The sequence below is a fragment of the Labrus mixtus genome, chromosome 13, assembly GCF_963584025.1.
Source record: "Labrus mixtus chromosome 13, fLabMix1.1, whole genome shotgun sequence".
Taxonomy (NCBI): domain Eukaryota; kingdom Metazoa; phylum Chordata; class Actinopteri; order Labriformes; family Labridae; genus Labrus; species Labrus mixtus.
The window spans coordinates 6370227-6388030 of NC_083624.1; the positions used below are offsets into that span (position 1 = coordinate 6370227).

The window sequence follows — 17804 nt, forward strand, 5'->3', positions numbered from 1 at the left end:
AAGGCTACTGTTCAAAATCAGTGCTGCCATTTGAGACTTTAGTTTTTACTTAAAATTAAACAGATGAATTTGTATTTGCAATCAAAATGTGAACTTATTTTAAATATAATCGTGTTGCATGTTGTGTGCACACATTGAAGCTGAAGATGGAGTTTGTGTTTACTGAATCAGAGGAGGGAGGGGGCGGGGTTTGGCCTTCCCCTGAGCTCTGCAGGCTGCTTTCTGATTGGTTGCTCCTCTGTTTGGGGAGGCCGACTGACTTGGGGAGGGGGGGAAGTGAAACAGTCAATGTCAAAATATTCCTGGATCAGCTGTTAGTTGTCGATCCGCCCCATCATCCACTGAGAACAACAGCCATCGTTAACAGAAAGCAGAGTCTTATGAAGATTTGAAGTCAAAGTTTCTGCAGCAGCTTCTCGTCGGTTTCAGGTGAGGCTAACATGTGAGCTACATGGCTAGCTAGCTTTAGCAGCTGCGCAGACAATGATTTTCTTAAAAGCAGCTAACAGGAGCTAGCTGAGCTTCTGCAGGATGAAAGCAGATATTCACATGAGCATATCAGCTGGTGTTTAGTCTCTTCTATTGAATTCCTTTTATTTATTAATGTGTTTAAACTAAAACATGATGCTCAGTCCACCTGTTGTTTATTAGCCTGTGTCAGCCTCATGCTAATGTTTGAGACTCTTGGTGAAGGTTGTTTACAGGAGCACAGACTTGCTGAACTCGAGTTATTCACGGTTTGTCTGGACTTTCTAGGTCATGTGTCCTCTCTTTGACCTGAAAGGTAACCCTCACCGCCAGCCAGAGCCGGTCCTAAACATTTTGGTGCCCTAGACAAGATTCAGCAGTTGCCCCTTAAATTACAGCCAGTTTGACCATCAAAGATTATATTATTATATTATTATATTATTATATTATTATATTCATCCACTTAAAGAAAACTGACATACAGCTTTATATTAACATCATTTATTTATTTAAATATTCATACACTTAAAGAAAAGCTTTATATTAACATCATTTATTTATTTAAATATTCATACACTTAAAGAAAAGCTTTATATTAACACCATTTATTTATTTAAATATTCATACACTTAAAAAAAAGCTTTATATTAACATCATTTATTTATTTAAATATTCATACACTTAAAGAAAAGCTTTATATTTAACATCATTTATTTATTTAAAAAAAACAAACATGAATAAAATGGTAATAACTCTAATATTTCTTATAAATAAATAAAAATAACTAGTTTAACAGAACAAACAATATCAAACAGTGCAGGGAGCAGAAGTGGTCACAGACGGGACAGGTACAGCAGGGGATGGTTTGAAATGTTTTAAAATTGCATCTGGAGAGAGAAGATGAGCATTTGTTAAACAATCTGCATTTTATAATATAGTGTGAAAACAAAATATTATTTTCTGTTCAGAGCAGTACAGAAACCTCAGCGTAGTTTTTCAGGTGAGCCCAAACGTTTTCCTAACAACCAGACCTACAGCATGCACAAATATCTATTCAGTGAGGACAAAATGCATTCATGCTCTTAGACATCAATACTCTAAAGGCAAGAGCTTAAAACTATTAATGACAACAGGAGGTGGAAAATAAACATTTTAATCGACTAGGGTGAAAGTTAACTAAGTACAGAGATGTCAATAAATATAAAAGTAGGTTTTGTGTCCCAAACAACTCAGCCTACGTCACAAAAGAAGAAGTGTATTAGGAGGCTGGCGCCCCTAGCATTTGCCTATACTGCCTATGCCACGGGCCAGCCCTGCCGCCAGCAGAAGGGTTTTGACTGGGTGTCTCTGAATGTGTTTTTGCAGGCAGCATGATGAACTCCCTCCCAGGAAGAGCCGCTCTGTCCCTGTGTAGACGTACGGCGGCGGCGGCGGGCGGGATGGGGGTCTTCGGCGGTTCCCCGGGTCATCATGCCGGGGGGATACCAGCTGACTGCCTCCAGACTGTGCGGGTCTGTCACTCCGGGACGGGCCACAAGCCCAGCATCAGCACCAAGAAGAGGGGCTACGACATCACCAGAAACCCACACCTCAACAAGGTGAGCTTACCTGTCCATCACCTGGACTCTGAGGCATGTGATAAATATACCATACATTCCTCAGCTGGGTCTCAAATGTCTACAGCAGTAGTGGAAGGTTCACAGCTGTTGACCTGTGCCTTTTTAAAAACTGCTTTAAATGTCTCTTCTTCTCTGATGTTGTAGTTTTTTTTTGTATTATATCTTTGCTTTAATACAGTCTATAGCTTCTGTACAGTTTATTTTAATTTACTTAGCTGTTACTACAACTTATGTATTTGAATAATGCTATTCTATTTTAGGATAGGATAATACTTTATTGATCCTCAGAGGGGAAATTCGGGCGTTGCAGCAGCACAGACAAGAAAGCTCAAAATACACATTAAACAGAATAGATAAGATAAATAAAAATAAAAACAGGGGGTATATACAAGTACAAAATGAATGATGAAGTTAACTATGCAGGGAATTGAGACAGTATTTGCAGAGAATGACAAGATAAAGTGACAAGTGATGATTAAAGTGACTTGGTATGATAAATAGCAGCAAGTAATGTAAACAGCAGAGAAGAGAGGCAGTGTTGTACCACAGTAATGCAATTATTTTATATATCATTTAAACTTTTTTGTAGAAGCTGACTCAGGGAGAAACGCACAAAAGTTCCAATGTACCTGTACTGTCCTGTACCTGTGCAAATGGCAATAAACATATATTCTAGTCAGGAACAAGTTAAAGGTGCAGCAGGAAAATACTCGCACACTGAGAAGAACAAAAGTGGACAGACATTTTCAGATAATCTGAATTTCTGCAGCACTTACTTTTGTTGGTTCATCCCAAAAATATTCTGGTGGGAACAACCTCGACAACACTCCTGTCTGTACTTTTAATAATAATAATAATAATAATACTAATAATAATAATACATTGTATTTATCAGCGCCTTTCAAGACACACAAGGACAATGTACAACAATCAACATTTAAAAAACAACGATGGATAAAATCAGCATACAATAAAATAAATGAAATGTAGGACAGTGTAATTACAGTTAAAATGTTAGAGTGAGGAGGCGATCTTGAACAGATGGGTTTTGAGTCTGGATTTGAAGATGGGGAGAGAGTCTTTTGTTCTACTCTGTGTATGCGAGTACTTGGCTGCTGCATCTTCACTACAGCGTAAAAAGTTGTTTCTGCAAAGAGTTCCTCAGAGTCAAGAATTTCACTTTCTCTGTGTGGGCTGTTACTAAAGACAGCGCCACATCCTGCATACCATGCGGCGATTCAGAATCAGAAATAGCCAGGGGGGGACGAACTTGTAATCACCACTTGAATGCCAAATCTCCTTTCTAAGTGAGATAGACGTTTAGTGTTTAAACATCCACCTCTAAGTCTCCCTGTACATTCATCTGATCACTCTGTCACACTCTGGCTGCTCTCTCTTTGTTGTTGTAAAGCTGAAACATTAGCTATAGGGTTAATTTTAAGTTGACTCACACGTTGTTGTGACGGTATTAACCCTGAATAACATCAGGGCTTTTGCAGCCATGATATGTATTTTTTCCAGGTGTGCTGCAGTTTCACAAACTGAGCCAGAACATCGTTCACTCATTTACTCACCAGATGTTTTCAGCAACAGGAGATCTCTTTTGATGCCTTGCTAACTCTACAATACGAGCAGGAAAGACACTGTTGCTGAGTTTATTGCTTTGGTTTTGGTTTTATGGGAGGTCAATCCCAGTTCCTTCCTCTGCTGGTGCTCAGTCAGCAGTTACGTGTTGTAGAGGCCATTTTAATCATGGTAGCTTTAGTTTCAGAAGTATGATTTAAGTTTGTGCTAATAGAGCATATTTGTTGTGTTGTTAGAAATAAGTATTTATGAGAAGTATTTGATTTGACATGGAAAATGTATGGTGAATAATGGATTTATTTGGGCTTATTTTAGCAGCTATTTTGTGTTATGGGTGGAGTCGAGTTAATTAATTTGGGTGCAATGCACAGGTGGGGAGAAAAAATAAGATGGTCTTTGTTTGTGGATTGTGGTGGAGGAATAGGAGCCTGAATTTGGACTGAATTTTCTTTACATAAACTAAAATCACACAGTTGACACTGAGCCCCTCTGCTGGATATATTGACTGTATTTCAGTCAGATTTTTAGTAAGAGGAGATTTCTGTCCCAGTAACTTCTGTCCTTCTTCAAACCTGCAACACTGTTTCCAATGAGCTCTCAGAGGTCAAATGAAAAACGTCTCATAACAATAAAAAATGACCTCTCTCCTCTCTGCTGTGGTCATGATGTTTTACAGTCTTATTAAGTTGTAACTTCCCAGTAATCATTGATAAGGTTGAATTGAAGTTATTAAAATAGTGGTTAACAATCTCTAATCTACCATGCATGTTTAGTTTCACTCTCTGCTTGTGTTAATTACAGCCACCGCTCAGAGCACCACCTTTAATGGGGTTTACTTTAACCTGCTAAACCTTTAATAGGTTTAAGTTAACTCGGTTAATCTGTGACCTTCTGTCTCTCGCTGATTGTTGTGTACGTTATTTGTGTCGTTGGATCGTTGTGTTTGAAGCTTTCCCTGCACAGTGACACTCCTGTCCTTCTCCAGCGTCAATGTCGTCCGACTTGTTCATATTAAAGGCGTCGGTGTATCAGAGTGTGTCCTCACCTCTGGCAGGCAGACCTGTTGTTGTTGTTTGCAGCTATTAAGTGTGTGACAGGACGCTTGTGAGGCGTTGTTCAGCTGTTGAGCATCAATTGGAAAGCATGCGGCGTGTTGAAATAACAGACAATGTAATGATTGTAAGATGAGATGGGGGGGGGGGGATATTAGAGCCACTATTGCATTTCACACCCTGAGAAAAAATCCTCTGTGCATGAAAAGACCAAAACATTTTGATGTCTAATTTGTCTGCCAGTGCAGAAAATATTTATTTTTTCAAAATAATTGTGGAATTAAGGCAAAAAAAGTTTTCTTCATGTAAATATTTCCACTCAAATTAAAGTCTTTATATGTGATTTTTTGATCCAGCAGATGTCGCCCTTGAGCACCAGCATGAAACCAAAACAACTCGCGGTGCATTGTTGTGTTAGCATGCTAATGCTAGCGATCTTTATTATGCTCGTATCTTCACACTGCATGTAAATTTACCTGAAATGAGCGTGATCTAGAAACACAGTTAAGCAGTGAGTACAGTATGTTATTCTTCTTTTCTCTAGTCCGTCAATTAAACAACTTTTATACACGAGGGGAGGAGTCAGCCAGCCGTCCGGGCGATGTAAACAAACTGAAGATAGGACTCTGAAAACTCTGAAAAATCACAGACAGTGGGACTCGGGTGTTACACCCATTGTAGACAGTCATGACTCACAGAGTTATTTTCAGAGGATATACTTGATTTATATTATAATTAAGTGTGAAAAATCACATATAAAGACTTTTCAGCATCAGATTAAAACACTTAAAATGAGTATTGCAAGCAAAATCTTGAATTCCGACAAAATAGAAACTAATTTGTAGCAATTTATTTTAGCCTAGTTGTATTTTTTTAAATAAGTATATAATCACTTCTATCAAGGTAAAGTTTGCATCACACAGCTTTTCATGAAGCTAAAGACCTCATATTCTTCAACGTGCTTCTTTAACAGTGATCCATCGGTACAATACGGTACGCTAAAAGTTCATGTGTTAATAAAATGGACCTCTCTACAGTAGATCAAACTGACTCTTAGAAGGCCAGTTTATTTTCCATGTAGGTCAGTGTTTCCTCTGGCGTGCGAGAATGGAGAAGAAACGGAGGGAGCGATGAAGCGGAGACGATGGAAGAGAAGAGGAGCTGACGGGGGGAGTTAGTTGAGGCTCCCTCACTATTGGACAGAATAAATAGATTAAACCTCACACTACCCTCCAATCACTCTTCTTTGGACAGCGTGCCAACAGAAGAGAAGCAGTTCTAATCATAACCAGACGGCAGAGGGGTGCAAGGCTGCTGCTTACCAAAATAAAAGCATGGCCTTGTGTTCTTAAAGTTACAAAGACTTTTTCGTAGCATTCCCCATGCTGTTACTCTCAAACTGATGTTTCAGACTTTTATTTGAAGTTCCTTACTTTCCGTTTTTAATGGAAACACCGTAAGAACTAAAAGAGAGTAATAAAGAAAATATTACTGTAGTGTATAACTACACAATATATGAACTTAAACCTTTAAATGCTCTTATGTGTAAAATGAAGACCTTAATATTGTTATTTAAACCTTATGAATTAATATGAATTAAACCTTATGCACATACACATACACACACACGTTAACCTGATCAAATTACGGTTCTAAAACTTAACAAAACTACAAAATGTGACTTTTAAGTAACTTCTTATCAATGTGCAGGTGAAACAAAATAAATACAAACCTCGCGCCTCAAACAGCGGGGTGCTTAATAAAAGAAATGACCGTTTGAAACACATGTTTTAGCAGGTTTTAGTTACTTTTTCACTTCACTTCCTGTACGTTTCCTTTCAAAATAAGAGCATCCGTCTTTTCGATGTAACTAACAGGAAGTTATCACCAAACCAACACAAAAGAAAAACATTTCAAATTGAAATACACACTAACAACAGACGACTGGGTCATTTACACTTTTCCTGGACTTTTCACTGTCCCCTTGCTGGTTTTTTTTTTTTTTTTAGAACAATGTTTCCACTCAAAATGGAAAAATAATTCATGACCCTGAGAACAGATGAAAAAGACCACTGTATTTGGGTGTGGTTGTGACTCATAACTAAACTCAAACTCTGATGACTAACACATGAGTCACTGTGGTCTGAGTTTTCCGACTTCTTTGTGGACTTTACCCGGACTGAACTATTTTAGGGATGAGTTGTATAACCGCTTCTTCCTCTCTCTCTCTCGCCCTGCAGGGAATGGCTTTCACCCTGGAGGAGCGCCTACAACTGGGCATCCACGGCCTGCTGCCCCCCTGCTTCCTCTCGCAGGACGTGCAAGTGCTGCGAGTCATGAAGAGCTACGAAACTCGCAGCAACCCTCTGGACAAGTATGACAAAAGACACAAACAGTACAGAGCATACTGGAGAGGTTTGGACGACTATGCAGCCTCAGATGTTAAATGACTAGGCCCCTCCCCCTTACAGTTTGGGTCAAATCTTAGTGAGTCACATGAGTTGCATGCAGTTGTTGCTTTTGCCTGATTTGAAGAATGATCAAAAGTTTAGTCACACAAGATGCTTTTAAAGCTCGTCAAACAGCCTGTTGTTTCAGAAAGATCTAAAACTGAAGAATCCCTGATTTGATTCACTCTCTCCCTCTCTCTCGCCCTCTCTCTCTCTCTCTCTCTGTCTCTATCTCTCTCTCTCGCCCTCTCTCTCTCTCTCTCTCTCTCTCTGTCTCTCTTTCTCTCTCTCTCGCCCTCTCTCTTTCGCCCTCTCTCTTTCTCTCTCTCTCTTTCTCTCTCTCGCCCTCTCTCTTTCACTCTTTCTCTCTCTCTCTCTCTTTCACTCTCTCTCCCTCTCTCTCTCTTTCTCTCTCTCTCTTTCTCTCTCTCGCCCTCTCTCTTTCTCTCTCTCTCCCCCTCTCTCTTCATTTCACCTCACCATGTCACTCTGTACTCTGGACATTAAAACATATCAGCGTGATAAAAGTGATAAAAAGTGTCCAAAGCTCTGTGAGGTCGAACTTTGAGCCAAATGCTAACATCAGCACATTTTTAATGCTTACAGTGATGACGCCTAACATCCTGAAGTTTTAGAGTGTCTGCAGGATAATAGAACTTACACTGAGTCTGTTGTAATTTGTTGAAATTGTTAATTAATTATTTCATTATCTTATACAAATCTTTATTATATCCAGATGATCATGCCTTGAGTTACTTGTGGTGTTGATAAAACCTTCATTTACTCACTGCCATTCTCTGCTTCCACAGCTTTAAAGTATCCATCGTCATAGTTGATCACTATAGTATAGCATAGAAACGTGGTTCTTAACTGGTGGGTCAGGACCCAAAAGTGGGTCGCGGAGCTGTTTTCAGTGGGTCGCGATTGTGTGCATGGACAAAAAAAAGGTGTCAAAAAGTCTATGAAGTGCTTTTTAAACTATTTGTTTTATTCCTTTTCTTTGTTCTGTCACATGTTTTATAATGACTGAGAATCCAAACTGCACCATTGTTCATCAAAAAAATAAGAAATTTGGGTTGCAATTCTTCTGTGAAGGTTGTTAGTGGGTCCTGAAGCCGGACCAGTTGAGAACCACTGGTATAGAAGACTATTATATAAAGTTGTAGAGATACTTCAGTCACTACAGTGGCTGTTATTGGTAATTTTATGGTTTTTGTATTGATTTCCTTTTGAATGCATTTGGCCCTCTATATAGATGACAATCATGCAGAAAGGTGTAGTAACTCTGATCAGAGATCTGTCAGCTCTCTAAAACAGGAGTCATGATGTCAACTTGTTATTTCTCTTTTTGTCTCAGGTACATCCTGCTGATGACGCTGCAGGACAGAAACGAGAAGCTGTTCTACCGTTTGCTCACCTCGGACATCGAGGAGTTCATGCCCATAGTGTACACTCCCACCGTCGGCCTGGCCTGCCAACAGTACGGACTCGCCTTCAGGAGACCCCGGTGAGATCATTTTTACATCCAAACAGTATCTATGGTGCTTGAGAAAATCCCGCATAATTGTCTACATATGTACTCATGCATTAGAAATTATGAATTAAATGTGATAAAGGTAAGGCTCCTTTTTTTAAGATAGTGAAACTCTATCCCATCGATGTTAGTTTGCAGGTAACAGACAATCTTCAAATTCAGCCTCACTTGAAAAACAATTATTTTTTTAATGGCTTTTAATTTCAATTTATTTTGTATGTTATATCTGGATTTTACACTTATAAACTCAGCTAATAAAGTTTGACAGAACCAAAAACAAGTATTCATTTTTTGCCTTTTCATCTCCACATGAGTTTCATTGTCAAAATCCTTTTGACCTATAATTCATAAAATCACTGCAGTTTGTTTGTTTTAAAATCCTGAGGCTCTTGTGGTTTGTTATTTTGTCTGTCTATAAATAAGTAAATAAAAACATGCTGTATACAGGACGCTGATTTAAAAACAAACAAAACATTCAAAAAGTGTAACCTGGACTCTCTTGCAATCTCATTATGAACAGAGGACTCTTCATCACCATCCATGACAGAGGCCACATCGCCACAGTGCTCAACTCCTGGCCTGAAGAAGACATAAAGGTGAAGACAAACACACACACATGCACACAGCTACTTCTACATGAGATATAACAAACCTATCAATAGAATAGAATAGAATAGATGTTTATTGCCATTTGCACAGGTACAGGACAGCACAGATACATTGGAATTCTTGTGCGTTTCTCCCTGAGTCAGCTTCTACAAAAAAGTTAAAATGATATATAAAATAGAATAGCATTATAAGAAAAAAAGAATGAAGTACAAATAAAATTAAAAAAAAAAAGTTGTAGTAACAGCTAATTAAATTAAAATAAACTGTACAGAAGCTATACACTGTAATAAAGCAAATATATATATTGCACTCTACTGCCTTCAAATTGCCTTATTTTTTGTATATTTGTATATATTATTATTATTATTATTATTTTTATTTGGCTATGTTTAATTTTAATATTTTATTGTTGGCATTCATTGTGGACAGCAAAGAAAGAATTTCATTGTACAGGGAAACATGTTTCCTACTGTGCACATGACAATAAACATTTTGAATCTTGAATGAAATGAAAATATAAAAATGTTTTCTTGTCTCTACTTTCTGCATCTCTTATTGCACCTGAGGTTATTGCACACATATTTTTCACATTTTATATAATTACACTGTTTTTTTGTTTAATACTATCAACCTATCCTTTTCATAATCTTCTCCTTTTGATATTTTGTTTTCAGGCCATTGTGGTGACAGACGGGGAGCGTATCCTCGGCCTGGGCGACCTGGGGGGTTATGGGATGGGGATCCCTGTGGGGAAGCTGGCTCTGTACACGGCCTGTGGCGGTGTTCGGCCGCAGCAGTGTCTGCCTGTGCTGCTGGACGTCGGCACAGACAACCAGGTGAGCGCAGAGCTGCAGGAGGATTTATGAGCTGCTGCAGAACTTCATATCTCACAATAGTTGTTACTATCATCAATATCAGATTGGTGCTTTGGTAATCATTTACAGATTCATACCGATGATGTCACTCATTAATGAACTTTGACCTCTGATTGATTTCGGTCCAGGCGCTGCTCGACGACCCGCTGTACATCGGCCTGAAACACAAGAGAATCAGAGGGAAAGAATACGACGAGCTGGTCGACGAGTTCATGCAGGCGGTGACAGAGAAGTAAGTGGAAACACAAATCAGCCAATGAGGTGTGAGCAATCCAGTCTCGGTCTGACCCCCCCCCCCGCCTCACTTTTTCCCTGCAGGTACGGGATGAACTGTTTGATACAGTTTGAGGATTTTGCCAACAGCAACGCGTTCCGCATCCTGAACAAATACAGGAATCGATACTGTAGCTTTAATGACGACATCCAAGGTACGCAAAAAAAAAAATTAACTGTGTAACTGTGGATTTAAGATGTAAAAAAAAAAAAAATAATAATAATTTTAACCATCCACAAATTCCACATCATCATCCCTTGCTTCCCTAAGCCAACAAATATCACACTTTTCTTGGTCTTTTTTAGGCACGGCCTCAGTTGCTGTTGCTGGAGTGTTGGCTGCGCTGAAGTTAACCAAGAACAAACTGTTAGAGCACACTTTTGTTTTCCAAGGGGCAGGCGAGGTGAGACGCTGATCTTTCTGTTTTTTTTTATATAAAAAAAACTGTCCTTCATTTTAAGAGACTAGTAAGACCTCGCCACAACTCCGATGACACATTTTTATTTATTTTATTTATTTTATTTATTTTATTTATTTTATTTATTTTATTTATTTTATTTTATTTTATTTTATTTTATTTATTTTATTTATTTTATTTATTTTATTTATTTTATTTATTTTATTTATTTTATTTATTTTATTTTTTATTATAGGAACACCCAACCCAGACAAACAAAAACACAAGAGGTACACTTCACCTCCCCATAAAGCCAGGACAAAACAAAACACAGTAAAACAAAGAGAAAAACAAACAAAACAAACAAAACAAAACAAAAAATTAAAATAAAAAGCAAGACCCGTCCCACCTCCATCAACCATCAAACCAGTTCTTGCCCTCCCCCATCCCCCATCCCACCCCAATCTTTAGAAATGGAAGCTAAAAAAGATAGTAAACAGAAGGAAGAGTCAGTTACTCAACATATCAGTGAACATTTGTAACAAAACAGCTTTCATCTAACTGTAAACCAGGAAAGGTAAAACTAAGAATTGTATTAAAATAAGCGGCGGAAAAAGAAAAAGAGAATCACTTGCCAGATCAAGAAACAAAACATTTTGCAAACGCCAAGTAAAACTTGAGTGATGATGGCATATATTTACATGCATATATACAGTCATATATATATATTTACACACATACGTACGCATTCATACATATTAACCAGATTAACATTGACACATTTTAATGAAGGCTAATGAAGGAGTCTGTGATGTAGAGTGAAAATCATTGTTTGTTTTTTTTTCTATTCCAGGCTGCTCTGGGAATCGCTCACCTGCTCATCATGGCCATGGCCAAAGAGGGAGTGCCAAAAGAAGAAGCCGCCAAGAGAATCTGGATGGTGGACTCAAAAGGTCTCATTGTGAAGGTAATGTGTGTTTTGTGTGTTTGTGTGTGTTTGTGCTTTGTAGGTGAATCCTCCAACAAGCAGGATATAAACAGAGATTCATGATTACAGGGAAGGGGCCATATAAACCATGAAAAGGAGGAGTTCGCCCACGATCACCCACACCTGAAGACCCTGGACGAGGTGGTGCACACCATCAAACCCACCGCCATCATAGGTGAGTCCACCTGTAGGAAACACAAGTGTGAGGTTTCCCTGAAGACTGAGCAGCAGCTACTTAATATCCTCCAGAAACATTTAGGTTTTTAACGGTGCTCTAAAAACATTTTGAATAACCTGAGTTGTATTTTTCATCCGTCCTTTGTTCAGTATTTCCTGCTCAGTTGTGGAAAAACAGGTGAATGTCCTTCCTGACACTCTGCTCATCAGAATAACAAAAAACAAAATTAACTAATCCACCCTGTGTATGTAATCCTAACGCCTCCTCTGGTGTTTTAGATCTCAATGTTATTATCGTTTGGCCTTAATTCAAACATGGCATGAAGGATGAACTGGAAATGTCCGGGGTTTTAATCAAAACTGTGATAAGATAACATGTTCTGTGTTTTATATGGCAGAGGAAATGATGAAGATGTAATTCATGTTTTAATCAGATCTACAATTGCTTTGTTGAAAACAACAGTTTGAAGATTGTTTAGCTTATTTTCTTGGTTTATTTTGAAAGGGGCCGTGCACATGATCAGAACTGTAGGGCTGGAGTTAGCTATGAAGCGAATTTACATCTGTGGTCTAAAAAAACCCAGTTATAAACAACAATTAATACCAATACAACTTTACAAACAGTATAATAATAATAATAACTTTATTTATATAGCACCTTTTAAAAACACAGGTTTACAAAGTGCTTTGACAAACTAAACCAAACACAGAAGAACATAAACAACAGCAAGAATATAACAGATGCAAAATACTAAAAATAATTAAATACAATTCAACAGAAAAGAACCCATAGTGCACAATACCCAACAGACATATATAACCCGACCATCACAAGAACCATCATAAGAACCCAACAACACGAGCTGAGACCAAGAGGAGCAAAGATTTAAAAAGATGTAAGAAACTAAAAGAGATAAAAGTAAATCAAAAGATAACAGCAATAAGAAGGTAAGAGCAGAAAAAGAAATAGAAACAAGTGAATAAATTATCAAAACATAAATAGTATAGTATAGTAGTAATAGTATATCACATAAAGACAGCATATTACAAAAATGCATCACATTCTCTTCTTCTCTTGTAACTTGTTGCCCGACTATATTTGAGCCCCATGGTTTCAATCCCGCTACTGATGTCACAACTTTACAATTTAGTTCAAAAACATAATTTTTTTCCACAAGATCATTTGAGCGTACCTGGTTGAAACACACAGCTCCATAAGCCACATCCGAGTTAGTTTGACGTTGTTCTGTTTCCTGGTCGTGAAGGGGTGGCTGCAGTCGCGGGAGCGTTTACTGAGAAGATTATCAAAGCCATGGCGTCCTTCAACGAGAGGCCCATCATCTTCGCTCTGAGCAATCCAACCAGCAAGGCCGAGTGCACGGCGGAGCAGTGCTACCAGCTCACAGAGGTAACAATCAGCCTCTCTGTACTGAAGTACATGAAGAGAATGTGTGTCTGAGTGTGTTTCTGTTTAAAAATGAGAACTGAGACATGCAGACTCTACCTCATATAAAGATGTTAAAATCCTCTTTTTTGAAATAAGTGTAGTTCTCTTTCAGAGTCATGACTCACAGAGTTATTTTCAGAGGATATATTTGATTTGTATTATATTTAAGTGTGAAAAATCACATAGGAAGCCTTTAAGGTGGATTTATACACCAGTCTTCATTTGACACCAGGACACACTCTTGAAAACATGAAATGTAGACACTGAACGATCACATGGATTTCCTGTACAGTGGTGAGTCATCTTGTGCAAATCTGCCCTCTTTTTTTTCTGTTGATATTTTGTGTATTGCACTCTACTGCCCCCTGCTGTTATAGAAACGTTCTTCTTCTGTCTTTTAAAATGTCAACAAAGAAAAAGCAGACACTCCTCTTATCTTTCAAGGCGACTCGCTCTTTTCAGTTGTTACAGTAAATCTCTCCTCCGTCTCCTCTTCCTTTTGTGTTTTCAGGGCCGGGGCATCTTTGCCAGTGGAAGTCCGTTTGATAAGGTCACGCTGTCCGATGGACGCACCTTCTACCCCGGCCAGGGCAACAACGCCTACGTCTTCCCCGGCGTGGCTTTGGGCGTCATCGCCTGCGGAGTGCGTCACATATCTGACGATGTGTTCCTCACCACAGCAGAGGTGTTACCTCCACTCTACCGTTTATTAATGACACGTTAACTTTAATGTGATGAGGCTCTTATATCTTCTTGTGTCTCTCTCTCAGGCGATAGCTGACATGGTAACAGAGGAGAACCTGGCCGAGGGAAGACTGTATCCTCCTCTGAGCACGATCAGAGAGGTGTCCTTTAAGATCGCGGTAAAGGTGAGACAACTTTTACACCTCACAATTTTAAATGAATTTACTTAATCAGAATCAGATTTATTGTCCAGGTATGCTTACATACACACAAGGAATTTAACTTCAGTGAACTGTGCTCTCTTATGTACAGGTACAACATTAAATATCAACAATAAACATAATAAGAAAAGACTAATATTTACAAGACTAAATATGAAACAGTGCAGTGGTGAGTAGAGCAAAAGATGCTGAAGTAACATGATAAGTAAAAATGATGAAGTTAAATGATTTAACCTCTTATATTACACATTTACTGGGACTTCATGTCGTTTCATGATCATTTAGGAAAACGTGATATCACAAATCCTAATAATCACTGAATTGTTAAAATGATTGTCTTATTTTTTATTTTATTTAACCAGGAAAAAGTCTCATTGAGATTAAAAATCTCTTTTACAAGAGCGTCCTGGCCAAGACAGGCAGCAGCACAATCACAGGGTTTCAGACATAAAACACTTAACAACAATGAACATAAATACAGGAATCACAAAAAGAATCATTCATCAGAATCTGTCATAAGTCATCAGCAACAAAGCGATCAAAAAGGTTCAACACGAGTTAGCTGAAACATCTACAGTCAGATCATTAAGACGACCTTTAAAACATTCAAAGAAACCAGCTCCCGAAGATTTAAAGTATCTTGCAACCGATTCCAAGAAGAGGGAGCAGAGAACTTGAATGCCCTTTTTCCTAATTCAGTACGGGCTTTATTATTATTTACCTGAAGTATTAAATGTCTTCAGCTAAAAGTAAATCTACTTAAAGGTGTCTCTTTCTTTTCTTTTGTGGATAACTTCTGAACTTTTGAAGAATCAGTCGAAAACAAGTTGAAACATTTGAGATTTTATTTTGTACACACTGTAAAATGAAAAATCAAAAAAGAGAAGCACACCAAGAAGCTCCCGTTTGGAGGCCAACGTGGATCTAGTTGTTTGCCTCTCTTTACAAACTGGAAAATAAAATCTCATCCATGCATTTGAAATTATGAATTAAATGTGATAAAAGGTAAGGCTCCTTTTTTTTTTTTTGTTAAAGATACTAAAACTCTATCTCATCGATGTTAGTTTGCAGATGACAGACACTCTTTTTGAAATTCAGCCTCACATGAAAAACAATTATTTTTTGAATGGCTTAATGAGGACGCGTCTGTGTCGGAGCATAAACTGCAGCATGATAAAATAAACACATTAGCCCGGTTCTACGATCTCTCTGCTTTGGCAGATCGTCAGCAAGTTAAAATCCTTCACGATCTAAGATCGTTATGTCGCCCACCACTACTAAGGTGCGCATCGCTGTTGCCTAGCAACTATTGTTTATAACGCTCGAGCCAAGGAGGAAAGAAAGCTTACCCGCCTAAAACCATATAGAAAGAATAGGAGACATACATTTGAATTAATCAACATTGAAAAGGCAGAATAGAGTAAATTAGGATCTGATTTAGAACAGAAATGTCAGGAAGGAGGAGGGTTGCTGCCACAGAGGCTCCAGAGCCTTGATGAGGCAGAGTCTGATGGAGGCACAGGTTCGGACAAAGTGATGTCTCCTGGTCTCTCTTCATCTGACACTGGCTCTGAGATTGAACCTGAGAATGATACAGAGATCATTTCCATTCGCAAAAAACGCCGGCTGCTGTTCCCGTGGTTTTCGATAAACTATTCAAATTTCAAATTCATTAGAATTTAATGTTTGTGCCCTGAAGTTTATTATACCTTTCACAACATTACAGATCCATTTATTCTTATATTTGATATTGATTATTGAAATGATATGCAAAAAATTCGTAAACAGTCAAAATGACCGTTATGGCCTTTCTAGATAGAATGCCGGTCGTTCTAGTGTTATGGTGATTACCTCGAGGAGCAAATCAAAAAAGGAGCGAGGTCTCGTGCTGTCAGCCATGTAACACCACTTTCTCATTTTTTGTCCACTCCAGATCGTCAACTATGCGTACAAACACAACATCGCATCGTTGTACCCCGAGCCCAAAGACAAGGAGGCGTTCGTGCTGTCTCACATCTACAGTCCTGATTACGACTCGTTCACACTGGACTCGTACAGCTGGCCTCAGGACGCCATGACTGTCCAGGACGTGTGATCTGAAAACGCCTCTGCTGCTTCTACAAGTCAACACGCTAACTTTACTTCTTGTAGGATTTCTGCATCACTTCCTTTCAGGAACTTGCAAACAAATCTCTGCCTTTTAGCTTCTTTTCTTTTTCTTTGTCTCTTTATGAATGTTAGAAAGTTTCTGCTCCCGTGTCAGATGGACGGTTATGAAATAATTAAGACGTCACTTTCTATGTGATTCTCTGTAGTGTTTATTTTATTCTCTCATGGCTGTATCAGTTTTCTCAAGTGTATGTTTCAACATTTCTCTGCACCTGATTTAAAGTTGAACTGAAGCATATCAGATATCAATAGAAGGACTTTCATAACTCTGCAACTTAAAACTACTCTCCCATTAGATTAGAAAGCTCAGATGTTTCAGTATTCGGCACTCGCAGTGACTAAAATACCTTTTTTTTGAGAGAGAGCTTTTTGAGAATCAGTGCTGGACTATGAAAACACAAAGCAGTCGCTCTCAGAAACGCACAAATCTGTCTCTGGGCTTCACAGAAACTAAAAGAGGATTTATTATAAAGCAGTGAGAAGCAAAGAGTTCATAGAAGTCACAGCTGGCTCGTCCACATCGTAGCAGCTTCTTCATATTTTACACTCCCGTCAGTCTGCACACAGGACAGAAAACACTCCAGGATCAGTCATATTTCCGTTTCTCTCAAACGGGAGGCGGTTCTCTCTCGTTGAATGTGTTTTAAGAGTTTGGTTTGTTGGGGATTTAACGCCACCATCTGGAGGTTTTTTTTGTATACAAAGGGTGTGTCTCTTTAGTTTTGTACAGAGCTCTGCCTGTTGTTGTATTTTTGCCAACGTTACTGATGAATTGTCTCCTGATCTTTGACTCCTAGAGAACATGACGCTCTGCCAGCTTTAGCACTGAGACATATGCTTGAAGTTTTCAAAGGGAATATAAAACTTTTGGAATAAAATTGTCAAAAAAAACGAGTGTTTGATTTATGGTATTTTTTTTATTTAAAGGCATTACTATAACATAAATCTATTATATTCCTGCAGGCACATTACTCCCACTACACAGGGAAATAGACACTTGTGAATCTCAATGCAGTTCTCTAATTATCAAGTTTATATTTTTGCTATGAGCTAAAAAATAAACAGGTTTAGAAAAGGAAAGCAAACATTGTTTAAAAAATAATAATTGTGATTTTTTAATATTATTTTATGCATACTGTTTATTGGTCAATATCCTACACTTGTTTAGGTCACAACTGTTGTCTCTCAATAGATTTAAAGATAAGTAAAGTGCATGATCGAACTGATCTTAATTCTACTGATTGTCACGGGCCCAT

At 38.3% G+C, this 17804-nt stretch overlaps 1 protein-coding gene and 1 long non-coding RNA gene across 2 annotated transcripts in view; both read left to right on the forward strand.

The window, feature by feature from the left end:
• LOC132986793 (uncharacterized) overlaps positions 1-17804 on the forward strand; it is a 69088-nt gene that overhangs the window by 14529 nt on the left and 36755 nt on the right. The window lies entirely within an intron of this gene.
• On the forward strand, positions 259-17412 carry me3 (malic enzyme 3, NADP(+)-dependent, mitochondrial). The gene is made up of 15 exons (XM_061053417.1): positions 259-429; positions 1834-2066; positions 6964-7097; positions 8531-8680; positions 9228-9303; positions 9991-10152; positions 10320-10423; positions 10510-10619; positions 10771-10868; positions 11716-11829; positions 11920-12025; positions 13293-13435; positions 13986-14159; positions 14245-14343; positions 16313-17412. Exons 2-15 carry the CDS (start codon positions 1839-1841, stop codon positions 16472-16474), a joined length of 1860 nt encoding a protein of 619 aa, XP_060909400.1. The 5' UTR covers positions 259-429; positions 1834-1838; the 3' UTR covers positions 16475-17412.

Bases quoted from the DNA above. Each gene is read 5' to 3' on its own strand.
- me3 (XM_061053417.1), top strand. From the start codon at position 1,839: ATGATGAACTCCCTCCCAGGAAGAGCCGCTCTGTCCCTGTGTAGACGT. The intron at 7,098-8,530 runs GTATGACAAAAG...TTTTTGTCTCAG, and splicing joins CGCAGCAACCCTCTGGACAA to GTACATCCTGCTGATGACGC. The intron at 10,153-10,319 runs GTGAGCGCAGAG...ATTTCGGTCCAG, and splicing joins ACGTCGGCACAGACAACCAG to GCGCTGCTCGACGACCCGCT.